Source organism: Hippoglossus stenolepis, chromosome 22 (genome assembly GCF_022539355.2).
Source record: "Hippoglossus stenolepis isolate QCI-W04-F060 chromosome 22, HSTE1.2, whole genome shotgun sequence".
Classification (NCBI taxonomy): domain Eukaryota; kingdom Metazoa; phylum Chordata; class Actinopteri; order Pleuronectiformes; family Pleuronectidae; genus Hippoglossus; species Hippoglossus stenolepis.
This window is the reverse complement of record NC_061504.1, coordinates 4,544,095-4,565,780: the sequence shown is the minus strand read 5'-3', so window position 1 is coordinate 4,565,780 and position 21,686 is coordinate 4,544,095. Positions and strand designations below refer to the sequence as shown.

Below are 21,686 nucleotides of genomic sequence, written 5' to 3'. Positions count from 1 at the left end.
TAAAATAAAATAAGAGAAGTAATCCATGATTTCTTGCATCAGTCGAAATTCACCATTTGGTTAAAAATATAACACATAAAATTTGAAATCTTTTAGAAAGAGCATGGCACTAAAAATGGGTTTGGCTAAATTCCATTGCAAAGCTGTTGCAAAGATCTAGATTACTATATTTTAACATGTAGCAGGAGGAACGGCAACTTCTGATCATATTGCTCTAACATAGCTGCAAACTTGTCATCTTTTTGCAATGTTTACCATTCTGAATCAAAAATACGATCCTCAAGTGATTCGTGATGTTTCATTTGGTGGTGGGTGGTCCATACTCTGCCTGGGCAAATCACAGACCCTATTCAGACCTGGTATCATCATCCATCCTATAATGAGCCAATCACAAGTGGAGAGCTCTAAGTATAGGTGTGAACGCACCTGAGTGTGTCCTCAATGTGTCTTGAGATCTAATCACTCAGACCACATTCGGAGGACCTCTGGGAGCGTTCACACACAGGGGTGGTGTCCTTTTCTATACATGGTTTCCTTACAACACCTTGTGCAGCTTAATTCTACTGCAGTAGACCACTTGTTCACTTCCACCTCCAACCTTGATTTATCTATAAATGAGGGAACAATTGAATGATTATTTTACAGCAGATGAATCAGTGACCACAAGTGTGAACGCACTTTAAAATGTACGGCTTTTCATCCTCCATAGGAAGCTCTAAACATGGTAAATCTTTTCCCACCAATTCATGTGTTTTATTTGTTAAAAACTCACAGCTTCTCATCTTACTTTAAAATCTACTTCACCGTAGTCACCTTGCTGTGTCTTCACCCGAATGCAATCAGATGACTGTGATCAGTAATCGAGTAACAACATGTACCCAAATAATATTTGGCAAGCAGATTTGGCAGGTTGCCTTAGCAACAGCTAGCCGTTGCCCATCAGATTGTGAATGATCGCTGGCGTTAATGGAAGCAGCGCAGCAGAATATCCGCTGCTGGCCAGCACACACTCTGTCTTCTGGACAGGTAATTTAGGGCCAACTGCGCACACGCACGCACACACACACACACACACACACACACACACACACACACACACACACACACACACACATATTGTTTAAAACATATCAAAGGTAATGTAAAATATTCTGTTGTTCCTGTTCTAGTAAGCATTACCCTTCACAAAAGTGACATACACTTCCACCTTGGAGGCTTGTTCTGTATTATAGCAGACCTACTTTCACTGAGACCCACTACTGTGCGTGTGTGTGTTTGTGTGTGTGGCTGTTTATCTGGCTCAGCTTGGCCCATTTACACTCAAGTTGTCCTTGAACAGAACACAATGCACCACACACGCACACAGATCCAGCTGTTTGTGTTGTTGTGTGTGCGTGAGAAAATGTTGCATGCATCACCGGTCTAGTCATCTCAATCTAGCCGTGCTCTCCAGTCATTTGGACTAAGTTGCAGTTTACTGGTTATTTCTTTCAAAAGTTACTTTACTAAATACTGAGTTACTTTAAAATGTCTTCTTCAATTCTCTTATTAATGGAGACATAGCTTATATATTATGTAAGTGTTGCTGAGCCTGTGAAACAGTGTGGGACTAGACAACTGTCAAATGTTGTGACTGTACTCATTGTGACTATACGATGAAGTAAGAAGTGGAACTATAAAACACAACTGATGTGTTCTGATAGGTCCATTTATTGCCGCCTCAACAGGTCTTCAAATCAAGTCAAGTCAGTAAAACTGTTTTGGCCGCGTGAACTGAAATTTGTCAAACATTTACCAGGTGCTGCAGGAGATTAGAATTACTTTAGAACATAAAGTACAACTCCCCAGTATATTTTTGTCCCTGACCTTCAAGGAGGGAACAATATATTTTCAGGAGAAAAAGCTTGTATTACTCTGATGCAGCTGTTGTGTCGGTCGATTGATTTATGAACGATGGCTGTATTAGTCTGCCATAGTCTGCAGTCACCTCTTTTAAGAAGGATGTAAATGAAGCCTGTGAGGTTTTCTTGCCCACATTTCTTGCCCTCTGCCCAATTCTTTTTTTTAAATGACCTATTTACTAATCTACACATTTCATTCCTACAGAAACTAAAGTGTAAAAACAACCTTTTCTGGTTTTATGTACTGAGCTCTTTCACGGTATCTCCACTGGTTGCCTCAGTGAGTATAGATCTGTGGTTCTGAAATTTGAGTCCGTGAAAACTTTCCAGATTCATCCAATAAAATGATTATCATATGTTTTTTTACTTATTACCTCATGGAGATCTCACATTTCAGGTATGTAGATGACCCCACCATCCGCAGTCACTAAGCGAGCGTGCTTGGCTGCTGGTGTGTCACTTCCACTCTCTGTAACCTCAAGGCCAGCCGCACCCTCAGCAGCCGTCTGCTTATAATGACAAAACCCCATTGCTATGCTTTTCTGTGTAATTATATTAATTTGTAATCGGTTAAACAAAGCCAAGATAAAGCTGTTTAGATGTGACACAGCTCTGCTAACACCTGTTCTCCTGTATGTGACTGTCGGGGGTGTGATGACAGTATATCTGGTTAGGTTTATGCCTGGAAGCGATACAGCAGAGCTCCTGGGAAAATACTTTTATCAGAGGGAAAAACAAGTATCAGCACGTACGTGTGTTGGTCATGGGAATTGCTGAGCGTTGTCTTAACCCTAACCCCGAAAGAAAATCACCCTCAAATATTTGCATTGGCCTTGTTTGTTTATACTGACACAACCAATATAATAGAGGCAGCTTTACCACTAAGCTCTTTAGCAAACCTCTAATTCTCTATTGGTGAGAAGATGTGCCAGACTGGAGAGAAAGAACTACAAATAAAAGCATGTTGCGGTGAAGCTGTAAGCCCTTCAGTCGCACTCATTCATGTTCTCATAGAACAGTCTGTGAAGTTTTTATGGATGAAGGCATTTTGTTTTCAGGTTATCAATCAGTCGCCATTAAACATGATATCTCAAGTACATCTGGCACAAACATTCACTTGGACCCAATGAGAATCTGTCAGAGGACAAGGTCACTGTGACCTCACAAAACACTCTCTTAAACACTATTTAAAAAAACGCCTGGAGAGAATCATTTCAAATTTGGCTCAAACATTCACTTAGACTCACGGATTAACGGATTAAATTTGGGTGGTCAAAGGGCAAGGTGACCTCATAAAACATGTGTTTGGCCTCTTGAACATGATGTCTCACGTCTGCCTTCAGGGAATTTCTTCAAACTTTGATCAGTTATCACTTGAAATCAAAGATGAACTGATGAGACTTCAGTGGTCGACTGTCGAACTGCACTGGTTAGCAAAGTGGAATTATAGTTGTTTTTTCCAAATAGAGCATGTTGTTGCAATTCATTATTTAGCAAAACTGTAATTTTTGTTCGCAAAGGTTTGGGAGCTCTTAAAGAATCAAAACAGCGACAGTGAGTTTGCAGGGAGTACTAATCCATCTTTTGTAATCACAAGAACGTTGTAATGGCGGTGCTGTACACCTGCATGAATATTACTGGACATTAATTATCAAACCCTGCAGCGGATGAATGAGCCTGTGATCATGAAGCATGAATGAGCTGATGCCAGTCAGCCAACGCAAGATTGATTTTCAGCTTCAAAAACATGGAGAATTGGCCTCGAGCTTCTGAATTATGAATCTGTTTTGGACTGTGCACACTCACAGCACTTTCTACTTTCTACAGTGGCCAACAGAGTACTCAGAGGGAAGTCGATATGTTGGCCTCCTGCCTCTGCACCACGCTCCGCTCTGTTAAGATAAAGGGAATGGAAACATAATGAAAGGGCTGTATCATAGGCAAATAAAGTGATGTTTGCTCACAGTGTGTGAGACATGTAGTTAAAATCCCCAGTCAACCAAAAGGTGATATACAGCTGCTGTAGCTGGGATGTGTTTTTCTCTCTTCAGTGATTTTATTTTGTCAGATTAAAACTGTTTTCACTTTATGTTCTCTGCATTATTATCACGAAGGCAGGAATGAAAGGAGTATTTTATCCTAACTTTCCTATAAACCACAACGTCGGAGTCACTGGGATCTGTTATATATGTGCTGAGTTTGAATTGTAACGTACAATTGCTCCATACATGTGACCTCTCCTCTCAGGATACGAATCAACTGGCAACCACATTACTCTGGAGTTTTAGTCTGGAGGTAGAAATTTAGATGTTTGGAAACGATGACGTAGACACATCTGCTTGCTTTTCAGTCTTCGCTCATTCGTCAGGCTCCTATCACATGACCCCCTCTTGAAGGAAACAACTGTATAATCCATAACATGGATAATCCATTACAAGCATTGCTGACACTGTTGTCTTTGCTAACAGCTGTTGTCGGAGACGAGCTGTTATTCGAGCAATCGGCGACAATTCCTGTGTACACAAGCACATACATGCCCAGTGTCCGTGAGCGGTCATGTGATATGCGTTTTTAGGCATGTTAGTATTGACTTGGATCAAAGCTTATACAGAGTCAAAAAGCTTATGTAGACAGAGAAAGCATGGATGCAGCCTCAGACCGTATTTGATGAAAGACTCTTTCTTCTCATCTCGTGACAAATCCACTTTAATATTCTCCTCACTGCCTCCAAACCTGGTACCAGAGCGGAGCACCGCTGGGGTGGCCTTCGGCTTATTAGGTCATATCTTTTTTATCTCCAGGCGTTGGATAAAAGGACGAGTGAGGGAATGCTTCCTTGCTCATTGACTCTCCTCTTTCTGCCTCCCCCCATCCCCATTCTCCTGTATGCCTCTCGTTCTCTCTGTCTCTCTCTCTCTCTCGCTCTCTCTCTGCATGGCTCTTGTAATACTTACTAGGAGTCTCTGCTGCAGTGCTGGCACACCATAGCATATTTGATGCTATTGTGGGCCATTCTTTGTGTGTGTCTGTGTGTATCTGTGCGTGCGTGTGTGTGTGTGTGTTTGTGGTGAGAGGAGGAATCTCCAAGGTCAGAGGAGACGAACTGCTGAGTCACCTGCTGCTCTCTCATCAAAACAGCTCAGTCTCTCTCTGCTCTTTGATAAAAGGGTGATCTGCTGTTTTATTGTGGATGTAAGGTCATTTTATACTGTTAGATCCCTTCATGGCTGCTAGCGCCTCTGCTAGCTGCTTCTACAAGCTGCATTTGTGTCCTCACATCTTCTGTGCATGTGATTATTTGCAGCGACTCCATACACAGCTTGCATTTTGAGATTTAAGAAGACAGCGAGAGTCATTTTTGCAATGAGCCCAAACCTCTGACATAAAAACAGAGGAGTTTTGTAAAAGAGTCTTTAGTGTTCCTCCTGCAGCAACTGTTTACAACCAGTTTGACGACTGACATCACTGCCGTCCGCCATGTTTTCATACGAGTAACGGGCCTCCATACCTGTGAGAGACTGTTGCTAACTTGAGGGATTTTCAAAGCGTGATAACCCAAACCCCAGTTTTACTAATTCAAATTTGAAATGGTAATGCTAACCTTTGGTAATGTCGGTTGTGGTTACAGTGGGACCAGTAACTGTTTCATCCCTAGCCAGGAAACCATATCAGTCCTAAAATGCTTTGCAGAGCTGATAAGTTCTGCAGGGTTGGCTCAGAATATATGTAGAATGTGGACATAGTCATTTGATCCGTTATTGATATAGAACATTGCTAATGCAGTTTTAAATAGGGTTTCAAGACTCTTTCGACACCACAGACTTAATTATTAATAATAAAATCAAGTTCTCCGAGGCAGTGTTGATATTATACATCTGACGGTGAATCAAGTCACGAGTGGAATCACCCTTGTTGTAGCACATCCTGACATTAACAAGAAGAGTCTGAGTGAATTAGCTCTTGTAGTGACTGTTCTGCTGGATCGCAGCAGTTAACTCTCATTTGCTGCGGTGAGCAGTGATGCGGCCTGACAGGTTGTTTGGTATCATTTATCATGTTTTCTTTTCTCTCCTCTTTTGTGTTGCATCGTAGCCTTGAAACATCCGCTGCACTCTCTCTACTTGATCTATGATTATTCATGTGCAGTTCCAAATTTTGACATTTGTTTTCTCTCTCTCTCTGACACACACATACTTTCACACACACATATATATATACACAAATATACCAGGAACACACAAACGCAGTCTCTAGCTTGCTCACACAGCATTGGATTACCCCGAGTCCGTGCACTTCCTCACACACACACACACAAAGGCTGAAGCTGTTTCCATGGTGATTAATGTAAACAGATACCACTCCCACACTGTTTCTCTTGTCTCGGGGGAATTCAGTTCATCACGCATCATTGTTATGAATGCTAGTCAACAATTTAGCTTTCAGCAGGTAGATGAAACAAAATCAGTTTAAGCAGAACCATTCATACAACAAATATTGAACATAATATGAGATAAATCAACGTAAAACATTAACCACTCCCGTCCTCCAAGTTTTGACATGGCAAATCTTCTGTTATCAATCTGTTATTTCAGTTTTTAAGAAGGAAAACTCACATACTTAGTTTCAAGCATCTCAGTCAACCATCATTTTTATTAGATTTCAAGCTTTCCAAGCCTTTATTTTCAGTTATGGAATATGGCATGATTTTTATCCCATATATATTGTCATCATAATGCAAAGTGACCTGAAATAATCTCACCCTGAATTCACTGGTTCATGTCAACGTCAATGTTTAATTTTGTCCTGCAGAGCATGTATCTGTTATGGGATTGCTGGTGAAGTGGAGCATGTTCGTCACATCCATATGGATGACGTGTTGTGTTGTCTTTAGCTTTCCGACTAAATTCTGTTTCACGCGTCAGGTCTGTGGATTTATGTCTTAATTGCAGGGAGGACTAGGCATTTTCCTTTAGTGCTGCTTCCCCATTTTGCTCTTCTGCTTCATCCTCTGCTGTCAGAGTCACAGTGAGAATACAGACTATAATTGGCACTTAATTGCTGCCGTGGCAACAGTGCTATTTAAGCCTACACAATTTGCAACAAAGGCATATGTAGTGCACACTCCCAAAAAATGAGGAAGACACACAAGTAAGGAGCCTCTTAGCTCTTTGTGTGAGTGTGTGTGTGTGTGTGTGTGTGTGTGTGTGTGTGTGTGTGTGTGTGTGTGTGTGTGTGTGTGTGTGTGTGTGTGTGTGTGTGTGTGTGTGTGTGTGTGTGTGTGTGGATAGAAGATGAGACCAAACATTGGTAAAACCCACTGGAAACAACATCATAATTCTGCAGTCGTGATGGATTTTTAATCCCTGTAAATTACTAATAATAAACTATAGTTACTCAAATGATACGCATCACTTATACAGATCAATTGCAATATTGTTTCCTGGACAGTTCATTTGTTCTTTGTTCAAAAAGCACATCTTTACATCACAAAATACTTCATTTGTCCCTCGGTTCACTTGGAAGCATTTCACTGTGGACAAATAACTGGATGTTTCAGTCCACTGGAAGTCTGACAAGAAAAAACAAGAAGCTACAAGAAATGACTCCATTTGCAAGGGATTATGGGTGAAGGATGACTAAAACTCCCACTTGATAAACTTGTTAGTCTCGCTACAAAACATTGTAATTTGATCTTAGAGGAACCCAATATGCAATTTAAGTCGACGACAAAAGGTTTGGTGATACCCTCTGCTCACATCCTCCACCTGGTCCAGTGACCTGGGTGTGTCCTGGACAGTGCTGAGGTTATGCGTTGGATTCCCACTGCACTAAAGCCCCTCAGCCTGTTAAGTATAATGGAATATGCCTCAGATTAAATGTTTCTGCCTAAGAACCCGGTGGCGCATGCTCGGAACTGAAGCAGGAGAATGCCAGACCTTTTCCACCAAACCGCAAATCTCCCTCTCTCCCTCTTCATCAATATCTTTTTTACTCCAAATCTGCTGCACACAAACTCTCCCATCATTTCCCTGTTTTTCTGTTGCTCTTTAAATTTTCTCTACCAACCTACCAGCTATCTTTCCCTCGCTCTCATTGTGTGTGTGTGTGTGTGTGTGTGTGTGTGTGTGTGTGTGTGTGTGTGTGTGTGTGTGTGTGTGTGTGTGTGTGTGTGTGTGTGTGTGTGTGTGTGTGTGTGTGTGTGTGTGTGTGTGTGTGTGTGTGTGTGTGTGTGTGTGTGTGTGTGTGTGTGTGTGTGTGTGCAACTGGCCTATCTTTTCACTGGCCTCAAGACAATGACACACAGTTCAGGCAGATTACTTTGTATTCAGATCACATGAAAATGATGGCGCATGTGTGTCAAAGTGTGTGTACGTGGTCTACGCAGTGATGACGTTATTTGGAGCGTTATATATTTGTCCTTGTCCCGGCTCTGTCAGTGTTAGCCCTTGTGCTCAGTGTGTGTGTGTGTGTGTGTGTGTGTGTGTGTGTGTGTGTGTGTGTGTGTGTGTGTGTGTGTGTGTGTGTGTGTGTGTGTGTGTGTGTGTGTGTGTGTGTGTGTGTGTGTGTGTGTGTGTGTGTGTGTGTGTGTGTGTGTGTGTGTGTGTGTGTCGTGCATGAGCATGAGCTGCCCCTACCCATCGCACACAGGCTCCAAAATGTTTAGCTCCAAATCTTCTCTGTGAACTGAGGGTTTTTCAAATTATTTTTTGTTTTCTGCTTTATTTCATTGGAATAGACCTTGCTGTTCACATCCACTTGTATTTAGACTTTTGTAACTGATGTTATTACAGGGATAATAAAAATTGTAAAATGGAGGTTGGCTTCTACAGATATAAACCCCTCACAGTGTGCAATGTTCTCCGAACAACAACAACAAAAGATTAGATTGCGTAGGGAGGTTTGTGTTTGCCCCCGACCTTGTGAGAGATGTTTTAATATTGTCTCTAAAGGAATGCAATCACTCAAAACCATTAGTGCCAACTCAGAGCCTCCATTTATGTCAAATCCACCCTACCTGTTTTCTAAGCCGAAAGAAAAGCAGTGATGGAGACTGTACTGGTGTTGTTCTGGGTTCGTCTGGCATTGACTCGCCACCTCCCTGTTTATGTAGATTTGTTAATACAGGTGTGAAATAAAGGTGATAACACAAAAGCTTGTTCCATTTTCACGCGACCATTAAGTTGCTTTAATTATCAAAGAGGGGTTTAAATTTGTGTCTATTAATAAACCAGCTTTGGCCACAGCAGGTGTTGCATCGGAGGATGAAGCACAATGGAGGAAGGCTGGTTTGTTTCAGCATCACGTGAATGTCACGGCCTCTCAGACACTGGTTAATAAAACTATGTTGATGGAGCTCACAAACAGATGACCTTGAGATTAACCGTAGAGTTATGGCTTTAGAATTGCACAACTCTGATTGGCCAATGCCACATGTTGCTGTCACATGGCCTTGTGGTAAACAAGTTTTTTTTGTCAGACTCCGCTGTCAATCATGACGTTACACCTAATTTTGATAGCGTCAAATAACCAATCAAAACCAAATTTACTACTGATGTAACATACATAAACGCGACAAGAATTTAACTAAAAGGACAGAAACCATCTTTGAGGAAAACGTATTTAATTTGTACATTTTTTATTTGGTCCATGCCCCTTTTACTTACATGGAGGAAGTGGAGTTTATTACCTATACTGCAGCAAAGGCTTTGGCTTCACTGATGGGAGCTGTCATTTTCTCCATCTTTATATACAGTCTATGCTTCAGATAGAAGGTTCTGCATTGGAAATGCAGTCATTTCCACAACTCTGGTTTAGGAGAACTCAATAGCGGGGAATTATTAACATGGAAAAGGCTGGCAGAGGATGAATGATTGAATGAACTTAGACAGTTATCGTTCTTGTGGCATCAGCTACACATGTGTAATCCAATTGACTTTGAGTCCAGCAGCTGTTTTTGTCCATTGAGACCACCGGTGATTGAACAGTCTGACAGCAGCGAGAACAAAAGGCCGGCGGGATAGCATATCTTCACACACTGGAGATGGAGCAGCCTGTCACTGATGGAGGAGCCCAGAGCGCTCCAGGTTTTATATAGGTGGCAGGAGTTGTTGGTCATGTCTGTCAGTTTGGTCATCATTCATTTCTCTCCCACCCCCTCATCCAGAGTGATAGACAACACATTGCTTTTGTAGCCATGTTAGTAGCATAACTCAAGGGAGGGTAATGTCTTACTGTCCACACTGAAACACCTATCTCCACAGGTAGGGATTGCAATGAAATTTTCCACAAGGATTTGTGAAGATGCAGACTGCATCTTCACAAATCCTTGTGCAAAATTTCAATGCAATCCATGAATTACCATAAAATTTGGTTCATACTTTCATGTCCCTCTCAGGATAAATTGTTATCACTATGGTTATTCCAGGGTGGCACTGTGGTACAGTGGTTTGCACTGACGCCTCACACAGTTCTTGGTTTGAGTCCTTGTTTGGCTCGGGTCTTTCTGTGTGGAGTTTGCATTGTCTCCCCAGTCCCCATGCTTGTGTGGGATTTCTCTGGGTACTCCTGCTTCCCACTGTCCAAAGACATGCAGACTGGGCTAAGGTTAATTGAGCCCCTTTCCCACTGGTCAAAAACTCACTAACACCTGTTAACATCAGGCTTTATTCTGTGAATGGACACAATTTGCATTAACATTACATAGGTTTTTATCAGCTCCGGCTCTGATAGGCTGGCAGGAACAATGACACCGGAGTAAATGTGCTATAATCCTCTTTGTTTTGGCTGTAGATGCTAACCTTTTCTGCTGCTACATTATGGCACGAATTGGACGAGGCATTGGTGCATAAATAGCCTTGAATGTATGTGTACTTTTTTACATCCTGGGATAAATTTTTTCTTTCTGTCAAAAATACATATACCCGCTAATTTTGTTTTAGAAGAGGTATAAGTTGGCCCTGGTTTATCCAGGGTGTACCCAACCCATCGGCAATATCAACCCGGATTAGATCCAGCCACCATCCCCCGCCACTCAAAGGTTAAGCAGCATAGATAAGGGATCAGATTTTCATCTTGTCCCTTCTTGATGGTTAGTCTGCTGCTGCATTGCATTCTGCTCTGTTTTCCTACTGTGACCTCTTGGCCTCTTCTATAATGGTTTTCACTGTGTATGATTGTATGATGACAACAAAAACCAGTGTCTACCACTGCTGCATAAGATCTTTGGTTCACACCTTAGGCTGTAGGTGGATGTTTGCTTTCAGTAAATCAGAACAATGTAATGACAGAACAACCTTTTGTGGTAAATGTGCTTTCAGTTTGACATTGAGAAGCACCGATGGCTGCTGTCAGTCCTAATGTTAAATGTGTCACTGTCACCTTGTCAGCCTATTCTAGTCTCTCTTTCTATCTTTGTCTTACACTCTGTGTGTGCATGTGCGAGTGTGTGTGTGTGTGTGTGTTTGAATATATGCTTGGTGGAAAACACACATGGTCACACACCCACTCCTGCTGCAGAGGCAGTGGAGCTAAGCTGACACAGTTATACAGGTTCATGCTGGAGAAATTGCGATCATTGTTGCCGCAGGTAACGGCAAGCAGGGACTGCCTGATAGTCAAACCTCGACATACACACACACACACACACCTATACACACAAAATACAGCTCAGTGTGTGAACTCAGCTGCCAGATGTTACACAAGCTTACTTCTTCCAATCAAATGAACTACACACCTTCTTTCTGTGTTGTGTTGTGTTGTGGTAGTGGTGCTGTGCATGTGTATTTGTGTGCACCTGCATGTACATTAGCTTATTTGTTAGTCCATTCTGCCTTCAGTCACATGTTAGGCTCTCTCGCTCTCTCTCTCTCTCTCGCTCTATCTCTCTCTCACACACACACACACATTTCTGACCTTTTTCATCATTTCAGTTCAGTTCAGCTTCATTTTTTTCTTCCCACCATTCAGACACAGAATTCAGCTTGAATGAAAACAGTCTGAACTGTGTATCAATGAACATCATGTACAAGTCATTTCTTCACTAATGCATTCCTCATTTTTTTGTTAATTATCATAACTGCTAACTGTTGATTAGAGATAACGAGATAAAGTGGAAGCTTTGGTATGACTTCAGTGCCAAGCAAAGAAAAACTTCAATCAATGAGCTGTGGCCATAATATTGAAATATTATCTCCTTATAAAGTTAGAACAGTTACATATTTAAACATCTGGCAGAGTCAGAGTAACATTAACCCTCAATTTAGAGACGTGTCCACTAACATGGAGGAGGCAGGGTTTATGACCTATACTGCAGCCAGCCACCAGGGGTCGATCAAGACCCCTTGGCTTTATTGATAGTGTACAGTGGGTTTTTGAACAGCTATATTTAAATAACACACAAACATTCGTAGTGTGTATGAGAAAGCTTGAGAGCTTTGTGCAAGTGTATCCCTGTGTGGCTTTTTGTTCTCAATGGATGCTCATTCATGTATGTGCCAGTCTCTCTTTTGTTTGTTTCTTTCAGAGTAATGAATGCAAAGCTTCAAGTGTGTGTGTGTGTGTGTGTGTGTGTGTGTGTGTGTGTGTGTGTGTGTGTGTGTGTGTGTGTGTGTGTGTGTGTGTGTGTGTGTGTTGGTGTGTGTGTGTGTGTGTGTGTGTGTGTGAAGCAACAATACAAACAGCACGGCTGACTTGTAATATCTGGCTTTGACGTCATCAGAACCTGCAACAGCCATTATCAGTGCAAACAGAGGGTGTGTGTGTGTGTGTGTGTGTATGTGTGTGTGTGTGTGTGTGTGTGTGTGTGTGTGTGTGTGTGTGAGAGGCAGCTGAATTGATCTCATTGGTTGGCTGACTGTCCACTTTGATCACCAGGGGCAACCAGCTGTATGATCACTTGTCACTGTAAAAGATGTGCGGCGCGAGGTGAGAGACAAAGAGAGAATGATAGAGAGAGGGAGGTAGCGAGGGAGAAGAGGAGGAAATGAAGGTGAGAAGAAAACCAGGTTCTCGCTGAGAAGCGTGAGAAAAACACCAAGAGCAAGCTCCACAGGAGAGGAATCGACAACCTGTTTTACTGCATGTGTGTGTACCACTGTGATGGGGGGCTGGTGTTTTTTTAATACCAGTCCCCCTTGTGGCCGACGGGGCTGCTTGTCAAATGTGCTCCGGTCTGAAGTGCTCGAGGGCTTTCTGCACGCCAGCACACTATTGATGCGACAGAGAGCTCATTCACAACAGCTGCTTTCCGCTCCAATGAGTAGAGAAGAAGACACTTGCAGCACAAATGCACAAACCAAAGTACACCCAGATGAAACTATGAATGAATTCAAACTTCAGTATTTACAAGAGGCGACAGGTGTGATGAAGTTGTAGTGTGCTGGTCGACCGTATGAAAAGCAACCAACATTAATTTTCTAAGGAGGCAGGTTTGTAAGACGGACAGATGGATATTAATTCATCTGCGGGTTCTGAACGAGCCTTGACTGATGTAAATCTAAGGCCTTGATGGATATTAGAAGGAAATGTTAAATCAGCAGAACAATCCACCAATGCTTTCTTTCTGTCTTATTACAAATCTTTTTAAAGATTTTTTTTTAATTTTGCCTTAACACAACATTCAGCATGAAATGGGGATAGAGAGTGAGGAAGATGCAGAGCAAAGGGCCTGGTCAGAACCGAACCAGAGGTCGTTGCAGGAGGACTTAAGCCTCGGGTGCCTGCTATTGCTCACCTGCGCATAATATATATAATATATAACAATTATAATATAATTAACACTTCGGATTGTTTCCTTTCAGATTCTTCCCTATGAAATTGATTGCTCCTGTCAGTTTTCTTTTGGATAATAGCTGCAACAACAATATTTTTAATAAAGCACAATACACAAAATGCACTAGATTAACCACACTCAGGACGCATCTTACATCTGCAGCAAAAAGTGTGAACAAGGGTCTTTGCTTGTGTCAAAATGACGCACTTGTCATTTTCAAAGTCCAGCCCCCTTTGTTTAAATAGAAAATGCATTTGTTTCCATCTGAGCACCCATGGGTGTGTTGATCTTTAAATGAGGTGTGTTCAAACACATTGTTGTCTTGAGGTAGTGAAAAGCAAGTGATCAATGAAAACCTATTCTGAAGTCAGTGGTGCAGTATTTCCCTGTTATTTGAAGAAGCATTGCACAACAGCAATATGCCCCTACATGAATGAGCACACAACACACATGGACTCTGCTTGTTACACAAACAGATGGGGTGCTCGTGTGTTTCTTTCTGACTGCCTGGCAGATCTGCCATCATGATAACACTCCGTCAAGGTGCAAGCACATCTAGCTTTTAAGGGAAAAGGGAGATGGCACTCCATTTGGTTTACTGCATGTTTCACCCAAAACACACCCATGATCAAAAGGAGTTATTCTAGAGCTGTGGAGCCCTGGATGTACATTTTGTCTCGGCCTTAATTTCTAAGCCTGACTTTCAGAACAGAAGAGAAGACCTGAGCATTTCAAGAAACAATACATATAAGCGCACATGGGACGACAAGGTCAGAAATATAGACAGCAGAAAGGCCATAACAGAATCCTTAATTGGATTGCGTTTTGCAGTTACAGGGTCGGTGAGCATCATAAATTTGGATTTGTTTCAGCTGCAGATAGGATGATTGTTGAGCAGGAAGAGATAAAGAGAGAGAACAAGGAGGGGAGCGAGAAGAGATAAGGACGGAGAGATTTTTACTCTAATGTGACATCAGTGAAGCTGAAGACAGATCGACACATGAGTCAACGCTCGGTTCAGGCAGATTAACTCGCAATAGGTTCATCTTCATTCATCGCCGTGCTTCTCTTCCTGACGCACACACGTACACAAACACAGACACACACACTCCTACAGGAGCTGAGATACTTCACCGAATTTCAATTTCCAATTATTTTGCCGAATAATGTTTCCAAGATTGTTATCAAGTTTTATGATGTGTGAAGCAAAAATTCTAAATTACTTTCAACCTTAGCTGTCGTTCTAGGTGAATAAACACAAAATTGCGGATGTTCTTCCCTTGGCTGATCCAATCACGTTAACAATGCAATTCCATTATCAATTTTCTGCATATTAGGATCAGCAGAGACAAACTGCACCTGTTGGAAATGGAATCTAAATGGTAAAATTACTGAATTTGAACAGAGTTAAATCTTGAGCTACGTTGACAATGTTATTGTTTTTTACCGAAAGCACAAATGAAAATATCAGTTTACATTCTTTAAAGAGAATTTCTGTTCAGGTTGTTTGAGGTAGAACTGACCAGCTGCGGTTCAACAACACAAGACAGATGCTTTTCCTCGACCTAGGGATGAAAGATTTTGTAATGTATTTCTTTTCTTCTTTTGTATATCAATTCAGTTTATAATAACAATAAAACTTTATGTAGCACATTTCAAGGTTCAACAGGTTCACAGACATAAAAACAGAAAATACATGCAGTGCAATTACGAGTTTAAACAAGTTAATGCAGTTAAAACCCGTGAAAAGTATTAAAAACATTAGACATTAAAATTATGACAATCAAACAATATATTTGTGTAATAACAGACGTCCTCAATTAAGAAGGACTGATTCATGAGGTAAAGGTCAAATGTGATTAGCATCAACATTTCTTGACTAATTTCCATAACTAACTAAGAGCTGCATGTGGCAAATTTTATGTGAAACTAATAAGATACATCATAACCAGGGATGGGTATTGTTAACAAATTAATGATAGTACTATTGTGCATCTGTCCACCGGTATGTGAAGGACATTCATGAGATATTGCTCTTGTTTCAGCTGCAGGCAACTGACTGTGTTGCCCTTGTGACAACGAACTCTGACCACATTTTTTAAATGTTTTAGTTCTCTGTGCCATTGCCATCAAGAGCTGTGTGTGTGGGGGTGGGTGGGAGAGATGCCTCTGCCTCTCACACACAAGCTCCAAAAGAGAGCGATCTGTCCTCTGGATCTTAATAGGGAGAATGCATCCTAGATGAATGTCGTAATAGGAAATGGAATTATGTGCAAGAGCTGAAAGGCACTAATGTCTGTAACAATTCATGCCAGGTGCCAGTTTAATACAGGGTTTTGTTGCTAAATCCTGATTGGTGTACAGAAATATGAGACAACTCTTTCCCACTGAGCTCCACCCACATCAAGCGAGTGAATAGAGCTCAGATTGAAACAAAATACAGAAATCTCTTGTGAAATAACCCAAAAAGCGTTTCTGGTTTATGTAGATTTTATGTGTTTACTGGATATGAAACACATCAAATATGTGGTTAATTAGAGCTGCTGATTGCTGCGGCTAATGAGACATATTTATGAGAAGGGATAGCAACTTGTCTGTATACTGTACATGCTCCTGTTAGAATATCCTCTATATAAACACTCCTAGTTGTGTGCTCCTAGTTCCTCCCAGCCACCCTACTGTGGATCATCAAATTTAATTTCTTTCTCAGCATCATGAAAACTTACTCCATGTATGAAACCCAGTTGGACACCAGAAGATGGAAGTTGCTGCTGTCTCATCAACAAGCTGCTGGTGACTCACGTGACTTTCTGTTGGTGTGTGTTCACAGAGGAGCCTTTTCAGAGGTGGTCCTGGCCCAGGAGAAGCTGACCGGCCGGATGTTTGCGGTGAAGTGCATCCCCAAAAAGGCCCTGAAGGGGAAGGAGAGCAGCATCGAGAATGAGATCGCTGTGCTGAGGAAGTGAGTGCTGTGACACACACACACACACACACACACACACACACACGCCACAACATGAGCCTCCTAATTCCTGGTTACCGGGGAAACTGTGCACTCTCTCTTCCTTTCTCTTCCACGCATCACGACACCCCCCATCCCTCCCAGGTCACGATCCACAGCCCACCTACCACACATCCATACGCATGCACACATCACGACTCAGACTACTGTCTCTCTTTCAAAACAGCTGCGCAATATCAACTACAAGAATCAGAGACTGTCTTCTTCACTGACGTTTAAAGAAAATGTGAATGGTCCGGTCCATTGAGAGAAAAAGTCATGGCTGCACTGACGGGAGAAGAAGTCTGGTAGTTTGCCTGATTTAGTCACCATCTTATTGGAAAAAGAGAAATACTACATGAGGTTAGAGTAAACAAAATGGCTCTTCACCACTTGGCGAACAGAATTTTGACACGATTTGTTTCTGAACCGTCAAAGCACCGATGCTCAAGAAATATCTCTCCATGGTTACTCTTACGGTATTGCTATGGCAACCATTTTGACTGTACTTTTAGATGTAACTGTGGGTATTTTGTATACCATCTTTTCCATGTACCGTTTTAAACACCTAAGGGCAACACACATTTGATGCCAATTACACACCAGGGATGCACTGTGAAGGTAGAAGAAGACGTCAAGGTACAGTAGCTGGAATGATCCAGTTCAAAGAGCAGAGGTGATGTGTAATTCTTCCTCAACAATCATGATGAGGCTGGTGTTTAATGGGGGAAGGTATGACATGTTGTGTGCCACAGTAAAAGAGTGTGTTGTCTTTTACTGTTTGGACTTCAACAGGAAATAAATGTCACTCCAATCAGTGGCAGCAAAGCGGGTAATTGCCTGGGGCCCTGAGCTCAGAGGGGGGCCCCAGGCAACGTCTGCACAGTTTGACCTCATAGTCTCTAATGCGAGAACTTATCTTTCACTCTCTATGGAAATACGCAAAGGTTGCATGTCAGGGTTCACCAAAGTTCAACTTCAAGAGAAGCCATGCTGCAAATGTATTATTCGCCGCCACGCTCTCACAGACTTGAAGTGAGCCAAGGATTGTCGCGGCTACGATCGCATACGTGTGACCCTGCCCTTATTCTCTCTAGTGACCTCTGTGCGCGTGCATGTGCATCCCTGTTACCGCCATAGATTGGATTAATTCTGTGGGAAACGCTGGTTGAAGACTTGAATGTATCTATCATGTACTGTTTTCTCGGGGGGTTTCAGTTAAGTTCAATGTAAGTCTCCCAGATGCCTTTTGCATAGGGCCCCCAAAGTCTCTTGACATGCTACTGACCGGAAATCCCCAGAAACCGCACTTGTCATCCAACTCAGAACTTCTCACTTAATACTGTAAAACAGAGAAATTCACTCACACACACACAGACACACACTTTAAAAACATCCAGTTAAATATTCATTACTCGACCCATCAGTCAAATATTTTGCACATTGAACAGCCACCAGGAGTCATATCACTATTATTTGTATGGCAGTTATATGTGCCAGCTGTCGACCGCCAGTGCTCCTGTGATGGCTGGAAGCCATAGAAACGTCCTCCTGCAGGTGAGCAGATTTTAATGGGAATGAATGAGCTACTATGTTTGGATTCATCTTGCGGCGTTGAACAATGAATAATTAGTCGGCGCAGCTGGTTAACATACAAGGAGAATAAAGTTCACCTGATACAACCAAAACTTTCAAAGGAAAAAGAAACTACTATGACACAGTTACACCGAAATTTCAAACTGTTGGGTTTCTGCTTGCTGCGACATTAAGGATGTGTAACGCTATTAAAGCAATACATTTGTTAATTTGTCTCTAGTGTGTAACATTAGAGAAAATTAGAATGGCTTCCAATAATGAGGGAGAGAGTCGCTGTAGACAAATGAGGGTCGTTATTGGGAACAAATGAGAGCATCACCGGGCAGAGTGGCAGTCTCCATCAAACCCCACAGTGTGAGACACCAGGTCCTGTTGATTCAACTGCACCAGAGAAATCGCGCTGCGCTTCTCAGAATTTATGTGGGACATTTCATCTACATTCAGCCTGTGAGCATCATTGCCATGGATATAGAATTCTGTGATGTGCACAGAGGCTCAATTTAAACCCTTTTCACGGCACAGACCTGTCTTTTTTATTTTCTGTTCAACTTTATCAATTTATCAACTCATATTTTCCATCCATCCATTAACTACACCACTTATCCTTTTGAGGGGCACAGAGGAAGCTAGAGCCAGTGCATCACAGGGGCCTCATACACAGACAAACAACCATTCATACTCACACTCATATTCACTAAGGTGAATTTAGAGTACCCGGAGAAAACCCACTCAAACTGCCGAACAGGGATTTAAACAGGGAACCTTCTTGCCAACCACAGCACCACTGTGCAGCCCGATTTTTAATAAAATATACAAATAAAATCACAATACATTGTAGCCTTCAGCTTTGTTGCACAGTAACAATGGACACGTGCAGAAGAAATCCATGAATGATGAGAACTACAGTAACTGCAGCACAAAGCCTGTAATGTTTGAGAGGGTTTTTCTGAATGCACCCTGACTCTACTCTGCCATTACACTCAGGCAGTTTGCTGCCAGCCCGTCATTATCCCAGGCAAGGGCTTAAATGCACACACATTATCTTTCAACTGCACGCCTATGTGTATGTGTATGTGTGTGTGTGTGTGTGTGTGTGTGTGTGTGTGTGTGTGTATGCGTGTGCGTGTGTGTGTGGATGAGTCACGTCTCAGCTCAGCAGTTCATCGCCTGCCTCCCGTCGCAGAGATCATACGCTCCATAATAAGTGTTAGATGCTCACCTGTGCACCTGCTGTGCGTGCGTGCGTGCGTGCGTGCGTGCGTGCGTGCGTGCGTGTGTGTGTGAGAGAGAGAGACAGACCAGGGGGAATTACCTCTGTTCACAATGTAAAAGATGATTAGCCCACAGAGAAAATCAATCAACATATGAGATGCGATAACGAATAACACACCTACACAAGCACACACACAGGAGGTGGCAACACCCTCATCACAGCGCTGTAACCATGGAGAGATCTGGCGAGAACTGATGAAAACTGAGCAGAGAGGAGGTAGAAAGATGAAAATTAAATAAGTTGCTGTTCGAAAATACCTGAAAATTTGTGCGGGGAGCAAATGAGAAATATGTTTTGAGTGTCAAAGCTTTCAGGTGCTTCTCATTGTCATCCGTCATGTTTTAGGAATGTCATCAACACCTTTATTTGCTCGCTGTGACGTATTCCTGCTGTATTCTCACTTGGACTCAGTCAAAAACCGGAGCAACTCTTTTCCATTGGGGAACTGAAGTGAGCTTTTTTTTAACCGTGGAACAAACCTTGTCAGGTCCATTTAGATTTTGATCTGCTGCTTTCTGATTTGGGAACTGTTGTGTTTCTATATAACTTTTAAGGTCTTGACCTTCTATGTAAAGTGCCTTGAGATAATGTATATTATGATTTGGCGTTATACAAATAACGTTTTATTGAATAACATTGTCTTCATCAAATCATCAGATCGAATTTGCAAGAATCTGGGTGAATATATTTTTTTTATTCGAAATGGAACATCAGCGAACATCAATATTTTCACGACTATTGGCCAGACACTCTTTTTGCTGATGAAGTTCATGTAACGTGATCGAAGGCTCTAGAACAGCCACTAAATGGACATTTAGGGTGAGGCTGCCTTGTCGAGAGGGAATTCAAGAATTAACCTTTATTCTAATAACAACCTGACAAAAGCTTCACTGGAGCAGGTGGAAGCAAATCTATTGAAGAGCATCAAAAGCAGTTGAAAGCTCCAGAAAAATACTAAACTGTGTGTCACAGTCAAACCTTATTTTCTTTTCCTCCCAGCACTAAAAGAAAAGACCTAATCTGTACAGGGAAGTCTGGATTATGAGTTCACACTGGGTAAAACACTGCCAGAGCATTATGCTGGATTATCAGTTTATCAACGTAAAAAAAAACAAAGTTGGTGTAGTACAAACCTTCATTAGGATTAAGAGTCATGTGGTTCTGTTAATGGTTATTGTGTGTGTGTGTGACCAAAAACATGCTGCAGTTTAATAATCTTGACTAATGGTTTGTGCTTCACAGGATCAAGCACGAGAACATTGTGGCTCTGGACGACATCTATGAGAGTCCCGACCACCTCTACCTGATAATGCAGCTGTGAGTGGAAGCTTTTCTTTTTCCTCCTTTGCCCTCTACAGTGAGCTCCATGCTGACATTTTACATTTCACACACAAAGTTCAGTCCACTTGTTTGAAGGAGCACCGCTCAACCTGTGAAATCAGCCTTTGCAAAATCTCTTCTGTGGGACTGGAGGGAACTTTCCAAAGTTTGAAAGTCATCACGGTTATAAGCTGGAAACTCATTTCAATTTCATTCCAGTTTCTTTTTTGTGCATGTTTCCCCCTCTATTGGAAACAGGCAATGAGTGAAGGGGATGTTAAGTTGTTTTAAATGTAAAACTAGATTGTCCCACATTATATAACAACAATGATTAGAGACAGGCTGAGTGTCTCTAAGTGTTTGACTTAGAATTGAGGGATAGCTATTTTGTTGTAAGATTTGGTTTTCAAAAATATAGGTTTATATATATTACTGATGTATGAAAGTCAGAACGATCCTTCTTACATGATGAAATAGTCTGTCATGCTTAGGGCTTTGTTAAAATATGATAACACCTCATCTCTGTCTTTCTCACACTTTTAATCCTATTCTGCTGCCCACCTATTAATGCATGCACACACATGCACAGACACACAGACATTGTGCACTTTAATGACTGTGCTGAGCTGACAACACACCACACGCTAACACACACACACATGCCTACAAAAGCCCACCTGTCCTCCCACACACACAAAACAACATCTCTGCTTTTATGGTCAGCGCTACAGTGAAACAGGATCGTCCATGGTTCACCCATGGGTGCCCCACTAACCTCCTCTGCAAGGTTAGTGCTGCTTACATAAGTGCAGAGGTTGGTCTGGG

At 41.9% G+C, this 21,686-nt stretch overlaps 1 protein-coding gene across 1 annotated transcript in view; it reads left to right on the top strand.

The window, feature by feature from the left end:
• The window catches only part of camk1da (calcium/calmodulin-dependent protein kinase 1Da), a 53,258-nt gene that overhangs the window by 7,465 nt on the left and 24,107 nt on the right, over positions 1-21,686 (top strand). Inside the window, exons 2-3 of the mRNA XM_035147649.2 lie at positions 16,502-16,633; positions 20,784-20,858. Of these exons, the coding sequence (XP_035003540.1) occupies positions 16,502-16,633; positions 20,784-20,858 (207 nt within the window). The remainder of the gene's footprint in view (positions 1-16,501; positions 16,634-20,783; positions 20,859-21,686) is intronic.